Here is a 22872-nt window from a genome sequence, read left to right as displayed (position 1 = left end):
GACTCATCTTCATACTAAATGCTCCTTGAAATCTTCCTAATAGCAGCATCAGAGAACAGGAAATTATTTAAAAGTGAGAAGCAACAAAACTCATTTGATCGAAGTTTTTCCCTTTAGTTCAGTTCACTTTATTACTTCCAACATTGGATACACACAGTTGAATTTACATATGTGATAAGCGTGAAATGAAATAATAAAGGAAATAATCATTTTAGGAGTAATTTAATAATAGTTAAGAGTAAAACATTCTTGCATAATGTCACAAAAAAAACATACAATGGAGAGAATTCTATTACAAGGGTTTCTTTACTCATCTCCCTCACCACACACATTAAGATTTCTAACATTTTTCCCCCAATATAGCAATTGCCAGTCTTGGCCACTAGCTAGGACTTCCCAAGCAGACTATTCTACAAGACCTGGGAGGGTAAAGACTGGCCACACCATTCGCAACATTGTCTGAAAATTCAGTTATGTCAGCTAGCAGGAGCCCACTCTGATTATCATTGTGTTGAGTGCTAAGGGGGGAGAGGGAGGGCCAGTCAGAAAGAGCAAAACCAATTACTGTATACTCTCTATTGGACTCTCAGTGCCGTCACTAGGGATCGAACTCCCAATCTCCCGATCACCAGGCCAATTGTAAGACAGTGGGTTTGTTTTAGAAGTGTACAACAATTCGGTATAGCATATTAAACAACCAACCATCAATTTACATCAATGCAAAACAACAATATTAGATATTACACAATAGTTCCAAAAGTTTCACCAAATTCAACCAAGTTTTTTTGTGACACCTTTTGTACAGCAGTCATTGACTGGGACATTACTTTGTTTTTTAGGTCATCCACACTCACCAACATCTCATCTACAAAACTGATTTCTACTGAAAATGATGTTCTTGATGGAGCAACAAATCCATCAAGTACATATTTGTTATAATAACAGTGCAGAAATGTTGTTAAATGTCTCACTGTAAGATATACTGCATGAAAAAAAGATGAACCTAGACAGCTGTCATCTGCCTCATCCAGGGGGGGTGGTAAAGTTGTGTAATTTTGGACCTATGTCCCCTGAAATGGGTCAAACCAAACCTGGAAAGTGTTGACCTACTTCAGGATGGAACTGGTCAAGTTGGAGGACAGAGGGGGGGAGGGGATGGGACGGGGTGCACGTGGGTGCTCTCTTCAATCCACAGCTGTGACTGCTTTTGAAACGGAGCTTTGAAAAAAAAAGAGAGCATTTTGTGCGACAGATACATTTTCATAAAGCGTGGGTACAATGAGGCTATGAACCCGCAAGAGAAACACTGTGAGTTTTATGTTGTGTCAGGGGGAGGGAGCCGCTCTGAATGAACAGCCTTGCCTGTGTCTCCCATCCAGCAGTATGCATTCCGTCCGACGCCCCACATTCCAGAAAGGAGAATTGCTCAATCTTGTTCTCCCTCACCTTCCATATCCTACTCCCCCAGCACGACTGAGCAGACAGCCTTTATAGTATTTCATTTTCAAGGTTTTAAACAGGACATAAAAGCTAGTAGTGGTAACAGAAAGAGACGAGAGAACATGAGAGGGAAAAGAAGAATAAAGAATAAATACATTCTTTAGCAAAAATCCTCCAGGCCTCCTTTAAAATATCCATGAAGGATCCCAGTGTATCTTAGAAGAATGTTTGTGATTTTGATTCAGTGGAGTGCAGCTGTTCTATTCGTATCATATAATAAAAGCATCTCTTTTCAACCATCTTGTGGTTTGGTATGTTTGGGGATTTCCATAGCCAAAGAATGCCTTATTTAACTAGCTAGAAAAGAAATAAATGGTCATTTTTGTCATGGCGATTCTTCCTGTGTGCATCATCTCACATTGATTCAAATCTTATTTATGCAGCCTTGAGAAGTGAGTGTCCTTCAACAAAGCCTTTGATTACTTTATACATATTCTCATTTACTGTAATTGTTTTTTAACTGCTATTCTTACTGCTGACACACATCTGAACTCAATACACAGTAATGATAATGCCCATCATGGTCTGCTGAAACAAATGGACATAGTGGTCATATTTTTTTTTAGTTACTTGATATTCCTATTGACTAATCATGTTCCATAGACCAGAACAAAAATAGGTGTGACAGAGATCTCTCAGAGACATGGTACCTACAGCACTCTGTAGAAATTGAACTGAATTAGTTTTAGAACCTGTGTAGTATACACACAATGAACCTGCATCTAGAATTTATAGAGAAGCAATGAATTCTGGATAAATTATGTATTCTGAATCCCATATTTCCTCAGACAGTTCCTCATTCACACATTTGCCCCATGATTCTTTAAGATTGACAGTCAGTGTGAAAGCACAGACCAAAGCAAGAAACACAGTGCGTGAACATATTGGTATGGAAAAGAAAGCTCATGTAGATTTTTTTATTTTTTTTTAATGTTTATTTTTTAACACATCTGTACAAATTACAAAAAGTGCAAATATAGGGGATTAAATTTGGTTTGGAGTTGACTAAAGGATGCTAATACAGTATTTAATCTATAGAAAAGATTAAGTCCAGATATAAATGCAGTTTATAAAGGAAAAACACCACCAGGCTTGCTAAAATAGATGCCACTATTTCTGCTCACATTCATCAGGGCGAATATGTAAAAAGTACACTGGAAACATTCACCAGAAAAAAGATCCATTATTGATTGTCTAATGGGTACATAAATATGTCCCACAACTCGCCATGCACTGCTACTCTCTATGAAGGGCTCTGTGTATTGACCAGTATACAAACATACCACACTTCCTCCGCACACACACGGCCTTCACACACTTTTCCAGGTCACACTCTCCTTTATTGTGTGTGTGTGTGTGTGTGTGTGTGTAAACACATACAGCTTGGAAGTGCTTGGAAATGACATTCCATCACATGCTGTTATACAGTAAACAATACACAGTATTGCAAATTGCCTCAATGTTCAACAGAAACAACCAAAATAATTGCATAATAAAACAGGCTTACACACAGGCCTGTTTTATGACCTTGCATACATTACAGTTGTTCCAGCATAGAACAACAAAGCATGGCTGTGCAGTGCAGAAATGATTGTTTTGTTGAAAAACAAATTTTGCTCACTTTTTCTCTTTTTTTAGTGTGATGGAAGGATGGAAGCAAGTTTCAAACCATAGTGTTTTTTACTCCCCAGTGTTTGAGCTCCATTTTTTTTAAATATGCAGCAAAAACAATATTCTATGTCCATTGTTCTTGTGATGTCATGAAAACCAATAGCTTTACATTTTACTCCTACTCAGATCACAGAAGGTCAGCTCTGCTCATTAACATTGACGTGATGAGGAATGTTTCGGCCTGGAAGACTTTTTGAATGAGGCACAGTCCAGCAAGTCACAGAGGAGATGTATTCGCTTGTATCCATGATACATGTATCAGTAGTGTTACAGGCAAAGTAACAAAAACATGTTTCTAGACAAAGAAGAGAACATTTAAAAAAAGAAAAACAAATATGATTTGGTATGTGATTTTTAGTAGTAAACCCAGACCATAGAGAGACATACATACAGATAAACATTAATCATTTTTGTCATATAAACAAAGCTCTGTTACGATTCTCCCAGTGTGCACCATCTCACCTTAACTCAAATCTCTGTTTCTCATTTAGGCAGCCTTGAAGAACGGGTGTCCTAGAACAAAGCCTTTGATTACTGCATAATTATTCACATTAGCTGTAAATGTTTTTTAACTGCTGTTCTTACTGCTGACACACATTTGATTGTGCAGAAGAAGATTTCGTATCCCTGGACCTCGCAATACTATTAACGTCTGAGACTGGCAGTAGTAACCATCTGGCCACAAATTCCATTCCGCTCTGTCTGTGTGGGCAGCCTGGACTGGATTAATCATTGACAGAGTGGTCCAGTGCTGATGTGTAGGCTCCTGGTTTGTTGCATTAGCTTTAAACCCATTGGTGCTTATTTCCTAGCGCACACATTCACTGGCTATTTCTCATAATGAACTGCAGACAGATAGTGTTTTCGTTGCCAGATACAAAACACATTTATTAGCTGTGTACGTCCAATGAATTGGATTTCGTACTAATTTACACATAAAAGGTAGAATTAGATAATAAATAGTAATATAAGATACAAGCAGAGCAGCAATGAGAGATGAATTGCAGTGTGGAAAATGTAAAATCTATGTTATTCAATATGCATTAGTCCAACACAAGGACTAAATAAGCATATTTCCATAAAAATAGAGAATGCCACTTGAAAAATAAACAAGTTCTTTTGTACATTGTTTATCTGCATAACTGATGCCCCCAAAATATCACACAAGGCCAACCTCTCTTCCTATGTGTCATTCATGAATACAAAATAGCTCACAATAAACTCTTTAAATGAATATGTGCAGTGGTAATGTTGCATTCATGATAGCCAATTTAAATTAATGTCCAAACACATCAGCGACGAGTTTACACTGCTGGACTAAGAATAAACTCAATAACCAGACATATATCCAGCCAACAAACACTAACATGTCAACATCACCTCAGTGTCACTGCAGTGCTGAGAATGACCCACCACCCAAATAATAACCTGCTGTTTGGTGGTCCTGTGGGGTTCTGACCATGGATGAGGATGATTAAGCATGCAAAGACACTGAATGTCTACAGTCTTTCAGTACAGAATTAAAAAGTGCTCCTGTATGCTCATGCTGACAAAATAGACAGAGTGTGAAAAAACAAGGAGCAAGGAGGTGGTGTTAATGTTATGGCATACTATTGTGTATATACATACATAGATAAATAAATACATCAAATAAAATAATTTGTTAACACTTTGCAATAAGGGTACATTCATTTACAGCACTTAGGATAGAATCCCAGATAGCAAAATGACGTTAAATGCACATTAATTTTTTCCAATGATTTATTTGTGCGCACTGATTTTACGCTGATTCAACAATATGGTTTCATGTGTTTGGTATTTGTGGAAAGCCACTTTTTCTAAAAGCATTGAAAGTGTAGAAGGGCTCGGCCCAACCATTTAAAAAAAAATTTAAATGAACATTGATTCAAAATCTTCATCAACATTTAAAAAAAAATCCGTAATGTTTAATAATGTCACGGGAGTTTCCGCCATTAAATCTTAGAGGAACGTGTCCCCTTTACATTTCATAATTATTATTTTGGATCCCCCACATTTAACGTAAAATATTATGTATTATGCATAAAAATGCTTCTAATGCCCCCTGGTAATAAGTTGAGACATTACATCACCATTTAACATTTTGTTGTCAGTACTGTTATTTGATGTACCCTGATAGTAAGATGTTATTGATAATCCCTTATTAATTCCACATTGCGGTATGTTTGATGCATCGAAACAGGCGAGAGATTCCTCAAAGATGATTCAGGAACGACAGTCTAAACGCACATTACTGGTACAGCAGAGCTGGCTCTCTCCTATCAATGCATTCGTGCATTAGAAAAATCTCTGAACACACACACACTCAGAAACACACACATACATATTTTGTGAATGTACGACTCGTCGTCGCGCGAGGCCCCGCGCATGCAGCCCGGAGTCGTCGGCGTCAAGACGGAACCGACCAATAGGTGGAGCGGGTGGCCGTGACGTTCCGGGGGCGGGGCGGAAGCGCGCTGGCGGTGTGCGTGGAGCGCAGAGCGAGCCGAGCGAGCAGCAGCAGTCCGCTCCCGCACCGCACCGCGCTGAGCATGAGCGCCGCGCCTCCTCGCCATCAATGGACCTGACTCACAGCCGTGCCAGCAGCAGCAGCAGCAGGAGCCCGCGGGACAGGAGGATGTGTTGCTGAAATAAGGATCAGGCCTGAGGGCGAGTCGGCCGTCCCTCCTTCTTCTCCTCCTTCTGTTCTCGTTGTTCCAGCATCCAGATCTCCAGAAGTCCGGGGTTTAGCAGGAATAAGACCGGGAGAAAAGTCGTCGAGGACATCCTCTACCCTCTGCTTTAATCAGAAACACAGAGACAGCGCGCTCCGGGGCTGTTCTGCAGTGAGGACGGGTCTCTGCACACTTCTGGAGAGCTGCATGGAAATGATTTGTGGGAGAAGAAGGAGAAGGCCGCTTGTGCTGGAGGAAACCGGAGCCCTCTCTCAGGAAATCTGATCCCTCTCACCGGTTAGCAGGCTAGCTAGCTCCCCTCTCTCTTTCATACATGGTGATTTCATTGCCTTTTATTTCAAACTGGAACAGGGAAAAATAGCTAGCTAGATTAGCTAGGTTAGATTTGCAGGCATTGGGTTTTCCAGCGTTTTGCACACGCCTGGTTGTTGGTTTATCTGTAGTACAGTTACAGAGGCTTCTGTTAACCTAGCTAACCTAGTTAGCTAGCTGAGCTTCTGTAGTTACAACAGCAGGAGCAGCAGCATCCACTGAGTCTAACCTAAAGATAGGTTAGCTTACTGGCTAGCTAGTTAACCTAGCTCCTCAACAAATGACATCAACATTAGCCAGAAAACTGAATGAAAAACGCACTAAGCTAGAGCAAGCTTATTTAACTAACTAATAGTTACATCCAGCTATAGAGAGGCCTTATCGAGGGACTCCTCTGTTTCTGTAACTGGAATACTATATCTGACTAGTTAACTAGCTAACCTACACCCTGTGGTCTTTTCTCTGCAAATTCTTGCAGAAGCTTTTGCTAGCTAACCGAACCGTGTTAAACTAGCTAGCTCTAATCAACACTAATCAAATACAGTGCTATTTCAGCCTCAGTTGAAACGTGTCTAGCTAAGCTATTGAACATTTGCTCATTTGCTGATCCACTGTAAGCACTTTCTGCAGACATAGTAGCCTAATCTAAGACTATAGCTAGTTAACTAGCTTAACTAGCAGATTTTAAGACCCCCCTAAACAGATATTAAGTAACTATTAGCTTGAGCTGAGCTTTTAAGACCCCCCACCAACACAGATATCGAGTAGCTTTTTTTTATTATTATTATTGTATATTTTTCTACTACACTAGCTGGACTATCACCCCCACTCTAGCTTAGCTTAGCTCTATCTCCAGCCCAAGTTCACCCCCTTCCTCCTCCTCCTCCCTCGACTCAAAACATCGACCCCTCTCCCTTAGGACGACCCTCATCTACCACTCATGAACATACAGAGGTCAAATCCCATTAACATTTCGCGTTATGGGAGATCGAGGCACAAAGCGCACGAGTTCGAGGAATTGTCTTGCATAAGGACAACCGAGTCGAGCCAGAGCTTCAGCCCCAATTTAGGATCCCCCAGCCCCCCGGAGACCCCGGACTCGTCGCACTGCATCTCGTGCATTGGAAATTACCTTTTGTTGGAGCCGCTCGAGGGAGACCACGTTTTCAGGGCCGCCCACTTGCACAGTGGGGAAGAGCTCGTCTGCAAGGTAAGCCAAATTTCCTGCCCTCTTACCAACCTACCATTCAGTCCCAAAATAAGCATTCCAGCTAAAGGTGCTGATAAGGTCATTTTTTAGGGTCCTGTAATGAAACCCCTTGACCTGCTGTGTCATTAATTGGACATAATAAATTATTATATTAAAATATGAGAACACACACCACCCTTTCATACAGTGACACTGCTTAGTAATAATAAGTAAGCTTCTTTTAATGTGCGTTGGAATATTCAGTGGCGCTGGAAATAGAGAAGGTCTGAGTAATGGAAAGGCTTAGAAAGCGCTTGGCCAGCGTGCAACCCCTCTCTCTCTCTCCTCTGCACGGTTGATCATGTTTCCTCATGTAAACGCTGACAAAAGCAGGGTTCAGACTGTACAGCCTGTAGCTGAATGAACCTGCACTGTCCTGTAGGTCCTGCTGTAATGAGTGACTGCCACGAGGAAGTCCTGAATTCCCAGAGTTATGCACTTGCATTAGTCACCAGATCAAGCAAGCAGAGGTCACCTTATTATAGCTGTCATGACACGGTTAAAGAGTGCATGCATTACATTGTGTGAGGTATATGTATCTGTCTATGTATGTATGTATGTGTGTGTGTGATAAACTCTAGGATTCATGTAGCTCTTTTTAATCTAGTCTTGATAAGAATTAGGCCCCCAATGTCCACAGTCACTCTCTGTGCTATATTTGTCCAGCCTCCCTTTCTGTGTGTCTGTTACTAAGCAACATCAAAGATCAATGTCTGTTTTGGAGGCTTAAAATTGCTGCAGAGGTGTATGCCTTGCCTCTCAATGCTGCATGGATTGCAGTCCTTTTGTCTGCCGAACTCTCCATTGTCTTACTAAAACTGAGGCTCCTCTTGAGGCCAAAAAAAAAAAAGTCACAGGGCAATCGACTTATCTCAGACAAACATCCAGGGTTTCCAGAGCCTCTAAGGGCAGTAACTTTTGCACACTTGTCCGATTGTCTCAGAATCGATGACTGACTGTGTTTGATCAGATGGAAAACGCTCTCATCTTCTCTCCCCCCCCCCTCCTCACTCTCTTTCTCTCTCTCTCTCTCTCTCTCTCTCTCTCTCTTCAGGTCTTTGATATCAGCCGATATCAAGAGTCCCTTGCTGCCTATTTTGTGCTGGGCGCCCACCAGAACATCAACCAAATAGTGGAGATCCTCCTGGGGGACACGCGTGCGTACGTGTTCTTCGAGCGGAGCCATGGGGACATGCACTCCTTCGTCCGCACGTGCAAAAAACTGCGGGAGGAAGAGGCTGCCAGACTATTCTATCAGATAGTCTCAGCCGTGGCACACTGCCATGACAACGGCCTGGTTCTTAGAGACCTCAAGCTGAGGAAGTTCGTCTTCAAGAACGAGGAAAGGTAAAGAGAGACGTGCCTGCTGCATGCTTTTTTGAGCTCTGAGATTACGTCACAATAATGTGTTAAAGGTAGCTCAGCATGCTGAGCCTGGTCAGAAATCTGCTGCTGCTGTTTGTACCCACTCTGCCTGCTTGTCCCGTTTATTAGAGAGGCGCTTTACATTAATGTTTTTGTGTAATGTTGCTCAGGCACCATAAACGTGTTAAGTACTGAAGCCAGTGCATCCACTCTGCTTGACTAAGCAAATTGGAATGTAAAACGCCGCCTTGCCTCTAAAATTAGGCTGATGTAATAGCAGCATGCACTATGAATTTGGGTGGTCCACTCCATTAAAGCTAAACGGTAGTAGCACCTTCAGCCAAATGAGTCACCTCGGCTACATTTCCTGTGGCTCAGCACACGGAAAGATGTGGCCAGTACTGTAAATGTGAGCTCAATGACCTTAACCATTCCCAAGCGCTGTAGTTTAAGACGCGTAGGCCACACCCCCTCCGTTATTGATGGCAGACTGGAGTGATAGACATGGCCAAGGTGGGAAGTTCTACCCTGGCCTGAAATGAAACACCAAGTGCCCAGCAAGATGGGAATGGGAATAAGGAGCCAGACGGAACCTGATCCCTTTTGCACAGAGCACTGCTGTGGAGCTCCGCTGGGTTCCTGACCCGGTTATGTCACAGAGGACGCTTGTGACATTGAGCTGTAACACATAAGGCCCTGCTTTCCCAGTGGCTTAAGCCGAGCCCCTGGACTAAATTGCAATGTCAGTGGTGAGCCACCATTGATTTTCTTTTGGCTTTGGCCTTATTTGCATCTGCAAAACTAGACCTAAAGGTCATTCTGTTTATGCCAGCCACAATTCAGTCATTTAACTGGCTTGATGTGACCTGCCTTGTTTTGCCTTCATGTAAGCCAGTGTCCTTTTCATACCCAGTGTGTGAGCGAGCGCATGTGTGGTTTTTCCACTGTGCAGTAGAGGTGTGAGTCACGTATGCTGCATGTCATTTAAGGATTATTTTGAGCAGGCGGCTCTCCTGTTATACTCCAGCTCTCTGCTGCTGGGCAGATATAGAGCTAGGGTTCAAAGGGTCAGGTCAGCAAGTGCGTGCTCTGCTCACTTTTACCTTTTAGCATACTTGGATGTCCCATCCTTTATAGATGAATGCTACCACAAATGCAAAGGCATCAATCAGTTAGACCAAAGGGTTACACAATGAATTTACCTTTTTACATTTTTTGATTAGTTTTATTCTTGATTACTTGTGAATATACTCAGTCTAGAATGGTTCTAGCTTTTTCCAGATTATGATGAGTTTACTTTTCTGGGCATAGTCATGGTGTTAGGAATCCCATAGATTATGCTGTATTACCAACTTTCATTAAAATTCAGAGGAGGGATTATTGTTTCCCTGGAAGAAGGCTGTTCTTTGCCCCTGGATGTTCCCATCAGTAGAATAGAGACAGTCATTTGTTTCATTACTTCATACTGTCATGGGGATTTGTCATCCAATATATGTTGTGCTTTCAGGATGAGACTGCAGCTTTAAAACATTTCATCCCCAAGGGGAATTTTATAAGTGGGCTTATTATGTTCCTAGAATTGAGAAAAGACATATTTAGGTTGTTCTCAACATTTTTTTTTTTTTTGTCCACAGGAACCTTGTGAAGTTGGAAAGTTTGGAAGACACATACCTCTTGGAAGGAAGTGATGACTCTCTCTCAGACAAACACGGCTGTCCGGCCTACGTAAGCCCGGAGATCCTCAATGCTAGTGGCAGCTACTCTGGGAAGGCGGCAGACGTGTGGAGCCTGGGCGTCATGCTGTACACAATCCTCGTCGGTCGCTACCCCTTCCACGACGTGGAACCCAGTTCACTCTTCAGCAAGATCCGCCGTGGCCAGTTTAGCATCCCGGAGACATTAACGCCCAAGGCCCGCTGCCTGATCCGCAGCATTCTCCGGCGTGAACCGGGCGAACGTCTAACTTCCCGGGAGATCCTGGAACACCCCTGGTTTCTGGCTGCCACCAGCCAGCCTGGAACAGGCCACAGCAGGGGAGAGCGTGAGGTGGACCAGATGGTGCCAGAGGCCAACATGGAGGAGGAGCTGGAGCAGTACTTCAGCTGAGCAGCACAAAAAAAAAACTTTCAGACATTTTGCCACGTGTTTTAGACGACAAAAAAGAGAAGTAAACAGAATACACTCATTACAAAGGTGTCTATCGTTATCTCCCATTCCATCGAGGAAATATGGGAAGGTCTGGCTTGATGGTGTGAAAGACCTTCAGCAAGAGCTTCTGGGCAATGCAAATGTTAATGTTCAGTAATGTAGCAAGACTTACAACTATCTTTTAGTTTGAGTTTTTCCTTTTTATTTTAAGTGGTGCTCATGAGATGTACGAGTCACATTAAGCTACAAAACAAACAAACAAACAAACAAAAAACCCACAACGGCACAGGAGTCCTCAGCCAAGGAGAACAAAACCATGAGGCAAACTGCAACCACTCCTGTTCTGAGTTCTGATTCATCAAGAACATGACGTTGTCTTCAGATACTGAACTTTACTCCAAAAGCATTTTGTTTGCTGTATCTATATTTATTCTTTGTTATTTTTTAGAAGTATATTACTTACACCATTCTGCTCTTTCGTAGCCTTATAGGCCAATACTATAGAACGTATGTGCTGGCTATCCGTAAAGTTACAAAAATATGTTTGTAATTTCTTCTCTTCAGGCTTGACCCCCCTCATTGTGTAATTACGTTAACTTTCATTGTTTCTGTCATTTGTGTACGGCTGCACCAAGTCAGCCCTTTGTGTTGCATTAAGCTCTCACTTTTCTCTTAAAAAGTTACTGCTGCTTTTCTTCTGCTCTAACCTGAACTGAACCTTTCTCCTTGAGCCTCCAAACATGATAAGCACTTGACTTGCCTAGGCTGGGTGAATGGTCCGATTCCACGTCTCTAGGCTAGCATCTATTTAATTTTAATTTCTTTCTTTTACAGAAATGAAAGTGAGTTTGTTTCTTCTAATTTAAAATAACTGCTATATTAAAAATAAATAAATATTTTCAGGGTTTTCTGTTCAGTTACAGTTTCATCAAATATTGTAGGCAATACTTTTGACACAGGACAGTTTGGAAGTTAAGGCATTAAAGACTGTCCCAAGGTTTAGAATGAACTTTAGTGCCAGTATTTGTGCCCCCACACCACCTATGCTGATAGTGTTTTTGTTTGTTTATTTGTTAAAATTTAGGTTTGGACTCCACAACAGTAAAATGACGTTACTACGACTACACTGTCTCCAGTACCTCATGTTAATTTTCTACTGCCTGCGTGGGTTCTGTGAAATGATCATATTCTGAATGGGTACATGTGGACATGTTTTGTCGTATATCAATGTTACTTGAAATTGTGATCTCTAGTCAATGGCATGTGCCCTTTTTGAATGCTATAGCCTGCCTAGCAGGGGTGGGTGGGGGAAGCTTATTTTTTTCCCTTCCCCTTTTTTTTCCAAGAGTAAATTCTTGCAGACAGCTATGATAGGAGTCTAAGTTGCTTCTGTAAGCATAGTTTTGTTATTATTATTATTTTTAAAATATGCATTTTGGTAGGAAGAACTGCCCATGCTTTATTTGGTGCCGATTAGGTGCTAATGTTGAAGGAGATTTAGTTTTGATTTATTTTATTTTTTTGAAGGGGGGGCGTGCATGACGGGATATCTGCCTCAGATGCTCTGATTGTAATGTAACTGATTTTGGTGTTTTGTCCAAATTTATTCAGTAAATAAATTGTGAACTGCACATTGAAAAATTATATTCTCTTTTTTTTCCCCCCAACAGAGTTCTGTGATGTGAATTCATTTGTACTGTGTGCACAACCTTGGTGCTGTGTAACCATGAGTTTAGTTATGTGTGAAAAGCATTCTGCCATTGCACAAAAATATACTGCAGAATGTTACTGCACACTGCCATGATCATGCTACAGTGACCGGTCAGCTGCTACACACACTAACACACACACTAAAAGGCACAGTATCTGTTGTTGCAAATAGATTTATAGATTTGGGTCTTCTATTCACTTTAGCCCCAGTGCTTTAACCAAACTCTTTAGTGATGCAGGCATTTCTCTTAGAATTCATAATATAAAGAGTTTTTCCCCTGAGTAGTAGATCTCATTGGTATGGCAGCTGCTAAATATGCCTGGAGCCCACAAGGGATAATCCAGCAGATAAAGATTTTAAGGCTTATGTATTGGGGTAGTTTTATGTGATCTGCTGCAGAAAGAGCTGGAGACAAGGGCACTAAACGTTATTGAGTAGAATATACACAGTGGCAATACACTAGCATTACATATAAACATCATATATTTGAATAAATTCAACCATAAAGTTCATTTCCAGTATGTAGAACATTTATTAAAACAATGAAACAGAATGTCTGTATAATCATTTATCACATCAATGTTCCTCTCCTCACAAAAATGAGGAAAACTAGAGTACCAAAGGCTTCTATTTTTTTTAAAATACAAGAGAGTTTATTTGTATTTGAGGAAATTAAAATGTCAATAAAACAAGGCAAAGAAACATTTGTGCAATAAAACAATTATTTAAGTTGTCAAGGCTCTTTCCAGAAGCTTTTCCTTTTACTGATGGACCTGATTATTTAGCTATACTATATTTTAAATATAATGAATAATAAATAAAAGCACATTTAAAAATCAAAACATTATATTCTATTCAGAGTACATTGCAAATCCACTGTTGGATATATATATATATATATATATATATATATATATTAGGGGTGTCACGATTCTCTAAATCCTCGATTCGATTTCATTTTCGATTTGAGGGTCACGATTCGATTCGATTCTCGATTTTCTTGTTTTTTTTTCTTGTTATTATTTTATGCCTCATAAAATTTAAATAATATATTTATTATTATTATTATTATTATAAATATTATAAATATTATTATTATTATTTATTAAGATATATATGGTAATGCCATCTAGTGACTTTTTTTGGTAGCAACAGTGTGCACTATTAAAACAAGCAGTTTATCAGAGCTGTGTGTGGATGGCTGGTGAAACTGCTCATTACATGAAGCTGCAGTTCTTCATCCGACCACTAGCAGCAGCACAAGCTCCGCTCTCTTCACTCAGTCACTACTTCAGTACAGCCCAGCCACGGGCTACAGAGCTCAGCCAGTCCGTTTTTACTGTTTCTGTAAACAAATAAAGGTTTTAACCCCACTAACCGGATAATACAGCTCACTACAGTTCATCTTTCAGCCCAAGCAGCTAACAGCAGCAGGTTAGAACAGCCGACACGGAGGCACTGCTCGGATTACATTATAAACAGGTCAGATAGCGCGCTGCTAACCTCAGGATGTTTATAACTACGGAGTTTAGTGGACACACCACGGCCGCCAGGTAAGTCTTTTAAAGGCTACTGAAGACTATTAAAGGCTATTAGAGTGTAACCCCTGGCTCCCAGGGGTTACAAGAGGTTATTGAAAGCATTATTGGGGGGCAGAAATCAGTACAGGCTGGTTAGATAAGTGATGTGGGTATTGTCTTATAAATATTTACACATAACTTATATCTCTCCTGAAAAGCTTTTATTTTAGTCAGAAACACGCTTGTGTTTACTTTATCTGAGAGAAAGATGTTTTTTTAATTCAATGGAAAGCAACAGGTGTAGTCAATTATAAGTTTAAGATTTTTAATCCACCTCACTGTGATCTATAGTCAGTGTTCTCAAGTCACACTGACACACGCATTTCAGCGAGTTCACACGCTCTCGCCTGCGCGCACCCACCCCTCCGTTAGATACAGATACAAAACCTGCGCGCCCAACCCCCGCCCCCCCCTCTCCCCCGTTGGACAGATAAAAACAGTGATCACACTCCCGCCGACTGCGCTCATGCAGTGGCTATCTCTATTTAAATGAATAGGATGCGCTGTGTTGGTGCCGCGCCATTTGCGTAGCGCGCTGCGCTATTTGCGTAGCGCGCGCGGGAGGGATCGTCGATCCTCTTTTTGACTTCGATACTCGAGATCGTGACCTCATTTCGATTCGATTTCGATAAAATATCGAGATCGTGACACCCCTAATATATATATATATATATATATATATATATATATATATATATATATATATGATAGTATATACTGTCATATACTACATGGGCAAAAAATATGCAGAACTTTCAGACCTCAAATAATGTAAAGAAAACAGGTTCATATTCATAAAGTTTTAAGAAATCAATTATTGGAGGAATAACCCTGTTTTTTAATCACAGTTTTTAATGCATCTTGGCATGTTCTCCTCCACCAGTCTTACACACTGCTTTTGGCTTAAGGCTGTTATTTCTGCAAAAAGAGGATCTAATAAATATTAATCTAAGTTTTCTGTTGGTGTGCCCAAATTTATGCACACACCTAATTTTGTTTAAAGAATTATTGCACTCTTTCTGTAAACCCTTTATACTTCATTTTATTTCTTAAATATCACTGTGTTTTTCTGCTTTATGATATATTTAACTGAAATTGCTGATCTGAACAACCAATGACTTATAAAGGAAAATCATGAAACTTATCAGGGGTGCCCAATCTTTTTCATACCACTGTACCTACAAAACTGCGCAGCAGCGTATCACTCGAGCCCTTTGTCCTGAGCAGTGAGGGTGCATGTTAGCACGGCATTTGCAGTTATCCTGCTCTCTGATTCCTGAAATAGATTTCTACATTCGCTGTGCCAGATGTGCCCCCACCACAGCATCTGGCAGAGTGCACCAGTGAACTCTTCATTTCACTCTGTCTAAAGCCACTAATCTGCCCAGCCACGTTATACTGTGTATGTGTGTGTTGTACCACTGACCTCTACATCACCCTCCCTGCAGTTTCCTGACTTTAGCCTGTGTGATTATAGGAGTGTAGGCAGAATTCAGCTTGGACCGCAGCTCAGGCTATAAATGTGCTTTTGTTGCAAAACATTGTCCTCCCAAGCCAGACAGAGGCAGAGGAGCCGGATACTGAAGGCTAGGATGATTTTTCATTTTCCATGATGTTCATCCTAGAACCACATCTGCATGTTTACCACCTGAGCAGAAGAATTTGCATATGGGCCTCCTCTCAGCATGGCTATGAATCCACACCAGTTTACTTGATACCACCATTTAGATGATTCATCTCTTTGCTGCATGATATTTAAGACCCTGCTGAGCCCAAAGTGAACATCACACAGTTGAAGTCATTATGAAGCAAGCTGCTGATGATTACCCTCTCTCCTCTTGGTGGGGGCGGAATGGGCACTGGTGGCATTGTTGTGCTTAGTCTGCCCTCTGGTGGGCGACACAGAGGCCTTGTGGCGATGTTCAGCTTTATGGCAATATGGAGCCCTAGCAGACCTGTTGAACCAAAGCATACATATTAAAATATATAATACTAAAACCAGTTCAAATTCAGTCTGTATATAATGTGTTCACCATGTGTTTAAAGGGCCAATATTACTGTAAAAACAAGGGTGTTCGCTTTGTGAAAGAGTTTGACATATGTAAACAATGTTTAAAATGTACCATTCACTTCCCATTACAGATTACATTTATATATATATATATATATATATATATATATATATATATATATATATATATATATATATATATATATATATATATATTTTTTTTTTGTTACAGAATGAAATCTTATGTCTTTACATACACTACTAGTCAAACATTTAAGAACACCCCCATTTTTTCCCTTTTATTTTTGGCATTTAAGCTCCTCATATCCAGTCAATACAAATGAACTAAAAAGTAATTTAATTAAGAGTAATTTTAGTATTCTAATAATAATAATAATAATAATAATAATAATAATAATAATAATAATAATAATAATAATAATAATAATAATAATAATATCAATATATCATAAAAAACTGAATAAAAAACATATATTGTTTTAAAAAAGAGTAATTTTTAGCAAACAATTCATTGGTTAACAGCTTACAGCTGGTTAGCAGTAGCAATAGAAATAAACTGAAGTTTGAAATTGGATTTTGAAAAATGTCAGTTCTCTGTCTTTCTCTGTAGTAAAGCCATGCTGAAACTCTCTCTACTGCAGCATTTACACACTTACACACAGCTGAGCACATACACACTTTCATCATACTCACTAGAAACAGACACACTATAATATACAACTCTATAATTATTAAAAGTATAGGTCTTTCCTTTAGCTAAATTACAGATGAAGCCAGAGAGCAGTGAGTACTGTTTCCTACACCTTTAAAAGACTCTTGGAAACAGGATTAAACCGGTACAGGTAATAGTCTGGCTGACCCACATGGCAACAGCTTTAGCTCAGGCTGACATTGGACTATGTCTCAGTTTCAGCAGGGCAGAAGAGAATTAGAGGTCAAATCAAATATAAATTATTTGTATAGCACTTTTTACAACTGATGTTGTCACAAAGCAGCTTAACAGGACAGAAAATCAGACAAACACTTCTGGACAACTAAAAAATAAGAGTATTCTAAAACTTTTACCAACTGTTGTGGATTCAGTTCAGGAACATACACAGCTCCAGCCGGATATGGCGTGGGCAGGTTTGGGCCAAAAATGAAATACTCTATAAAACATTTACTATGGTATGCTGTATGTTGGCCACATGTGGCCCTGAGATCTAATGATATGACAAACCTTAAATGTGGCTACCACATCTGGACTGGTTTTGGCCCACAGTCCAGTTATTATTTCCACAACTGACCTATAACTGGCTTGTAACTCGTCTGTATTTGTGCCAAAACCTTCTGCTATGTGGAAACAAGCATTAAACATGGAGTGCATACTGGTCTAATCTGTTTCTTTTGTTCAGTAGGAGTGCATTCAGCACATTCAGTTAGATGGTATAATTAGCTGCTTGACATATGTAAATATCCACTGTTCTGACTTGTTTTCCTGCAATTGTGGCTCTTAGTCAATAATTCACACATATCAGTGTAGGAGGTATAGAGTAGCAAATACAGCTTATTGTCCTTAGAAAGTAGGCTTGGAAAACGATCCCATAAAATGAAATACGACTGTTTTGGAACATAAACCCTGGGGGACCAAAGTAAAATACAAGAAAACTGTAAGATATGAGGCTTGTAAAGCTCAGGTTAAAAAACGCTGTCTTTCCTTGATTCCCACAGTTTCTGATCCTGGACAAACAACATAAAAGCTCTGTAGAATTTCCCACGTGTCCGCTTAAAGAGCATTGGCTAAAAGTGGAAAATGAATTGCTGTCTTTTTCACTTTTGGATTTGTTTAAAAGTGTTTGCACCGGCACGTCCTCTTGGGCTCACTCAGTTTTGGTCCACTTGCTCAGGCCTAAGGTAAGCTGGATGCAATCACAGAGCGATAAGGCTGACAGAGCAGCAGGGACACAGCTAAATGATTAAATAGTTGGAGAGAGATCTCAGCAAGGACATTGCTTTTCTGCAGAAAATCGAACTCTCAGCTTTTTTCGTTTTTTAAACTGAATTCGCAATACAGCTTTAGCTTTCTGAGCTACTACACACATGTGCTCGCAAACACACAGTTGTGCACTTCCTGTCCCACACATAAATAGGCAGTTGCCTGTACCAGAGGAAGCTCTAAATTACTACAAGGCACACCCACTGACAACATGGCATTTTACTCACACCCACTCCACAGCTGCAGCCCTGCTACTGTTTTTCCATTTTTTCCTTTTTTTCTGCTCTCATTCTGGCCTTGTTTTTATTTCCCTGCATTACATTGAAGACTAGTTTTAACATTTTAAAAGCAGTATTAGTAATTTTCCATAGTAGCAGTCTGCACATAACTGCTACAAAATAAAATCTCTGTCCAAACAAACATCTCTCATTAAGGACTTCCCTCTTTGGATCTCTAGTAAATAAATAAATATGTGAAATCAACACAGTAGAGGTAGAGCAATTTAACAACACAGAGAGGTCATTTAAATCAATTGTGTAGAAGTTACATAAAGTACAAATTTGGAAAAAGAAACACACAAGTCAGTAATTTACAATAAGTTACTTATATAGTACAATACCAATACATTAAATAGAAATAAATCAAGCAATACATCCACATTTTAACGCATTTAACACACTTTTTTCCTTTTATGGTGTAAATCTGGACATAAATGTCAGTTAAGGTTGCTATGTGAATATGAAAAGATAACCAAAAGCATTGTTTACTTAAAGCTGTCTTTTTTACATTGAATTGCAGAGCGGGCCCAAGGCATACGCGAATTACGCGAGAGGGAGTGCACTGCTGTGATGCGGTTGTAGATCAGCACAGCAGTGCCAATATGACATGTTATAGCACGAACCTCAAGTGCATTATTGCGATTATACCACAGTCCCATTATCACTGTTTATTGAAAGATTTTGAGTTAAACTGGACTAGAAAATGCGATCGGTTTGATTATAAAAACTCTGTGAGTTAAAATAGTTCCATAGTTGCTCTGCTTTAGCTGCAGTGTAAGCTTGGCATTATCGACAATTTCAGTCAAAATTTTGGAAATCTAAGCTAACTGTAAATAAACAGAAGCGCTTTACTTACCCAAAAAAGCGTTTTTTAATAGAGAAATATGTGTAGATTAAAGTCCAGCGCTTGTTTGACTAAAAGAAAATGCTTTTTTTAAAAGAATTTAAGTTTTGCTTACTTCGGCGCCCCCCAGCGGCAAGACCTGCGGAATTACAAGAGTCCCCCTTTCATTTAGCTTAAAATACCATATATTAACTAAAAAAATTATACATTTAAGCTTTAATTTTCAAAATAACAACTCTTAACCGGATACTGGTGGCTGATAATGTGCTTAATAATGTGTAATGCCTCCTATTGAAAACATGGCGTTTCTCACTGTGCTTACAGGATTCAGCACCTCCCAGTGGTGTGTAATGGTGTAGCATTTGGTTTGTAAGCATCGTTGCTAGGTTACCTATATGTGGCGGAGTAATACATGGAGAGCTTTGGATACAATGCATTATCGGCTGATAATGTCATTCATAAAACGCCTCTCTGCCAATCACATTGCAGGGTCAGAACTAACTGTGGTATAATATTACAGTATTTTTTTTGAAGAAATGGACACATAAGCTACAGACTGTTATCAGCAAAAGCCAGGGTCTATTTTGGTGTTGGGGAGTCACATACAGTTCATGTTTCAGTTCAAATCTGTCATGCAACAATAATAGACCACTGAAGTCGTGCGTCATTCTGTAGTGCTCGTACGGCTTCCGTGTCTAAGCATTTTTTCCCTATGAGAAAAATTAATGTTTTTTTTTAAAAACCCGCCTCTGTCACATTCTGTGGTAAATAAATCTGTTCAGACCCCTGTACGTTTTATTCTGTGTACATTTTACTCCTGAACATCACTGGATCCTCTGAATCACGAGATTGTTTAAGGGTCATAATGAGAAAAATGCTAACTTTAAGCTAATGCTACAGCGGAGTGAACTGACCTTCCGGTGCCGCTGCAGAGATTAGCAGGGGACTGTTTTCGGCGCAACACCAGAGAACTCCAGCCGTAAGTTAGGAGCATTTTACACACAGCTGAGCCTAATAATAAACTAACTGCCTTTACTGAGGAGAGCTGAGAGTGTAACAGCATAAAATCACTAAAACAGGTCAGTGATACTCCAGAACCAGCTGTAACACGTTTTAACATTTACCCTCTTTATTATGCAGTGAAATAAATGGGTGTTTCTGGTTGGTTGTCGCCTCAGTGAGGGCAGGTAGTTAGTTGATTAGTTAGTTGTTAGTTGATTATTTGGGTCAGGTGTTGTAATAAGTATAAACTAATGACCGTAATTAAATACTAAACCTGCAGGCAAGCGTTGATCCTGAACTGAGAGCCATTTTCTGTTATTATCTGCCTTTTAAAGCTCTAACACAGTCTACAATGCTCAACCTCACACTGCTCAACATTACTGAAAGAGTTTTCACCTGTTTAAATGCTTTAATGATCCTCTGTGAAGAAGCATAATAATCCAAAATGCGATCTGACCAGTTCCCTGGTGTTGTGCAGAATCCTGTCCGGGGTCATTTTCAGCCGCTATGCTGTGACGTCTGTTAAGCATTAGCTTAAAGTTAGCATTTTTCTGATTACTCCCCTTAAACGATCTCAAAATTCAGAGGATCCAGTGATATTTAGGAGGTAAATGTACACAGAATAAAATGTACAGGGTTCTGAACATATTTATTTACCACAGAATGTGACAGAGGCCAGTTTTTGAAAAGCCCATCAAATCCCGTATTGACTTGAACCGCTTAGACAGGGAACCCCAAAGGAGCCCCAAATATGGGCATAAACAACATGGCGGCGACTACAAAATGACCACACGACAGTGTCAGTGGTCTATGCATTATTTTGATTCTGGAGCAACATATGCTGCCTTTAAGATGACTTTTTTTCTTGGTACATCCATTTCTTTAATTTCTAACCAAACAGAGCAAACCCATATGCTGCACACAGTACAAAGGCAAGAGTGTAATGGTACTGGACTTGTCATCAACAAAAATGTGTGGAATTTTTTAAAATGTAATATGACAATGACAACCTCCTACTATTCCACATCTTAAGACGTATTTGCAGGAAGAATGGGACAAATAACATCTGAAACACTTCCTGTACTGCAGTGGATCGTGTTGTTTTGATTGCTTTAATGAAGCAAGGCTGCTAGTCTAAGGCCAGCTGTGCCAGCTTCCCCATAACATGATGATTAATGCTTCATTATTAGTGTGCTAAACTGCATATTCCTAGAACCTCCTAAAGTTCAGTTAATATTTATAATAAAACTGAAAGCGCTGAGAGTCTGTATTTTTGAGTTATTTATTGTGGTTCAAGAAATTATACTATATGTCCAAAAGTATCAGGACATCTCTTGTAATTTGAGTGTTGAGTTTAATTTCACACATTTATGTGCACAGGTGAACACGTAGATTTCTTATATGATGTTTTTCATTGAAATAGCATTGTCAAAATAACAGTTCATTAAGGAGAATCTGCTTTCTAATTCTAAATATCTACTGAAAAGGTGAAAAAAACACAGCAATGAGCTGTGCCAACTAGTTATTCTCTGAGACGGGTGTAAAACAGTTAATGGGATTTTATTTTAAAGTTTTGCCTTCATATTTAATTCCAAATTATCCATTAACATTTATTAGGCTTTTATATTTTATATATTTTATATCTGACTGTCCTATACATGATGTATACAGTTCAGGAAACATTTACCTTATATTTCTTCTTATCATCATCATAATAAAAATATTAACGTTGGGAATTCAAGGAACGTTTCAGCATTTCTGTACAGTATGGATTTGTTCACCTGTTTCTGACTATACATAGAGTTCAACAAACATTTACATGAGTTAGTCTTAATTACAAACCTCTGGGCCTTCTCAATGTGACGGGGTTGATTGTTACTGATAATTAATCAGCTCAAAGTATCTGATATAAGTGATAATTTTATATTTTGCTAAGACAGTGGCACAGTATTTAACAAATAATATATTATAATTGTCTGCCTCATTATTGTTTATCTAATCCTAAACAATTGTTTACTATTGTTATTTCATGTAGCAGAGTTAAAATGTTGAACCTGACAAACTAAATCTGATCATAAAAACATGAAATTTAGGCACAAATATAAATGTGACACTGGCACAAATATAAGAGACAAGTGCAAAGCCAGGTTTCTCAATGATGATGATGTCAAAGGATTAAAATATATTATTTTTGTAGGGTGAAAATTAAATAGTGTCAGGGTTGAAAAAACTGGGTGATGTGTTGAAACTCTAATTTCAATTTAAAAATTAATTTACTGTTTTAGTTCATAAATAATAGACAAGCATATGGAATTAAGAAGCATTGGAATTAAGTGCACATTTTATGTCTGTTGTTCATTGAAAATGTAATAATGGCAAATGGGGACATGCAAATTCTGTTTTTAAAAACTATCGCCATTTGTTGTTTTGCATCATAATGCTAAGACATTTAGTTCTATTAAATGATGACTTTCTGTGTTAAAAATGCATT

The 22872-nt window shown here is 39.4% G+C and overlaps 1 protein-coding gene across 1 annotated transcript; it reads left to right on the top strand.

Annotated features, from left to right (window-relative positions):
- The first annotated feature begins 5671 nt into the window (after positions 1 to 5671).
- Positions 5672 to 12590, top strand: trib2 (tribbles pseudokinase 2). Its single transcript, XM_007229705.4, has 3 exons — positions 5672 to 7407; positions 8501 to 8793; positions 10446 to 12590. The coding sequence occupies exons 1-3, from the start codon at positions 7138 to 7140 to the stop codon at positions 10915 to 10917; spliced, it is 1035 nt and encodes a 344-aa protein (XP_007229767.3). The 5' UTR covers positions 5672 to 7137; the 3' UTR covers positions 10918 to 12590.
- Positions 12591 to 22872: the final 10282 nt, after the last annotated feature.

The sequence above is a fragment of the Astyanax mexicanus genome, chromosome 1, assembly GCF_023375975.1.
Source record: "Astyanax mexicanus isolate ESR-SI-001 chromosome 1, AstMex3_surface, whole genome shotgun sequence".
In the NCBI taxonomy this organism is placed as follows: Eukaryota; Metazoa; Chordata; class Actinopteri; order Characiformes; family Acestrorhamphidae; genus Astyanax; species Astyanax mexicanus.
The sequence above is the reverse complement of the archived record's forward strand: the minus strand, read 5'-3'. Positions and strand labels throughout refer to the sequence as shown.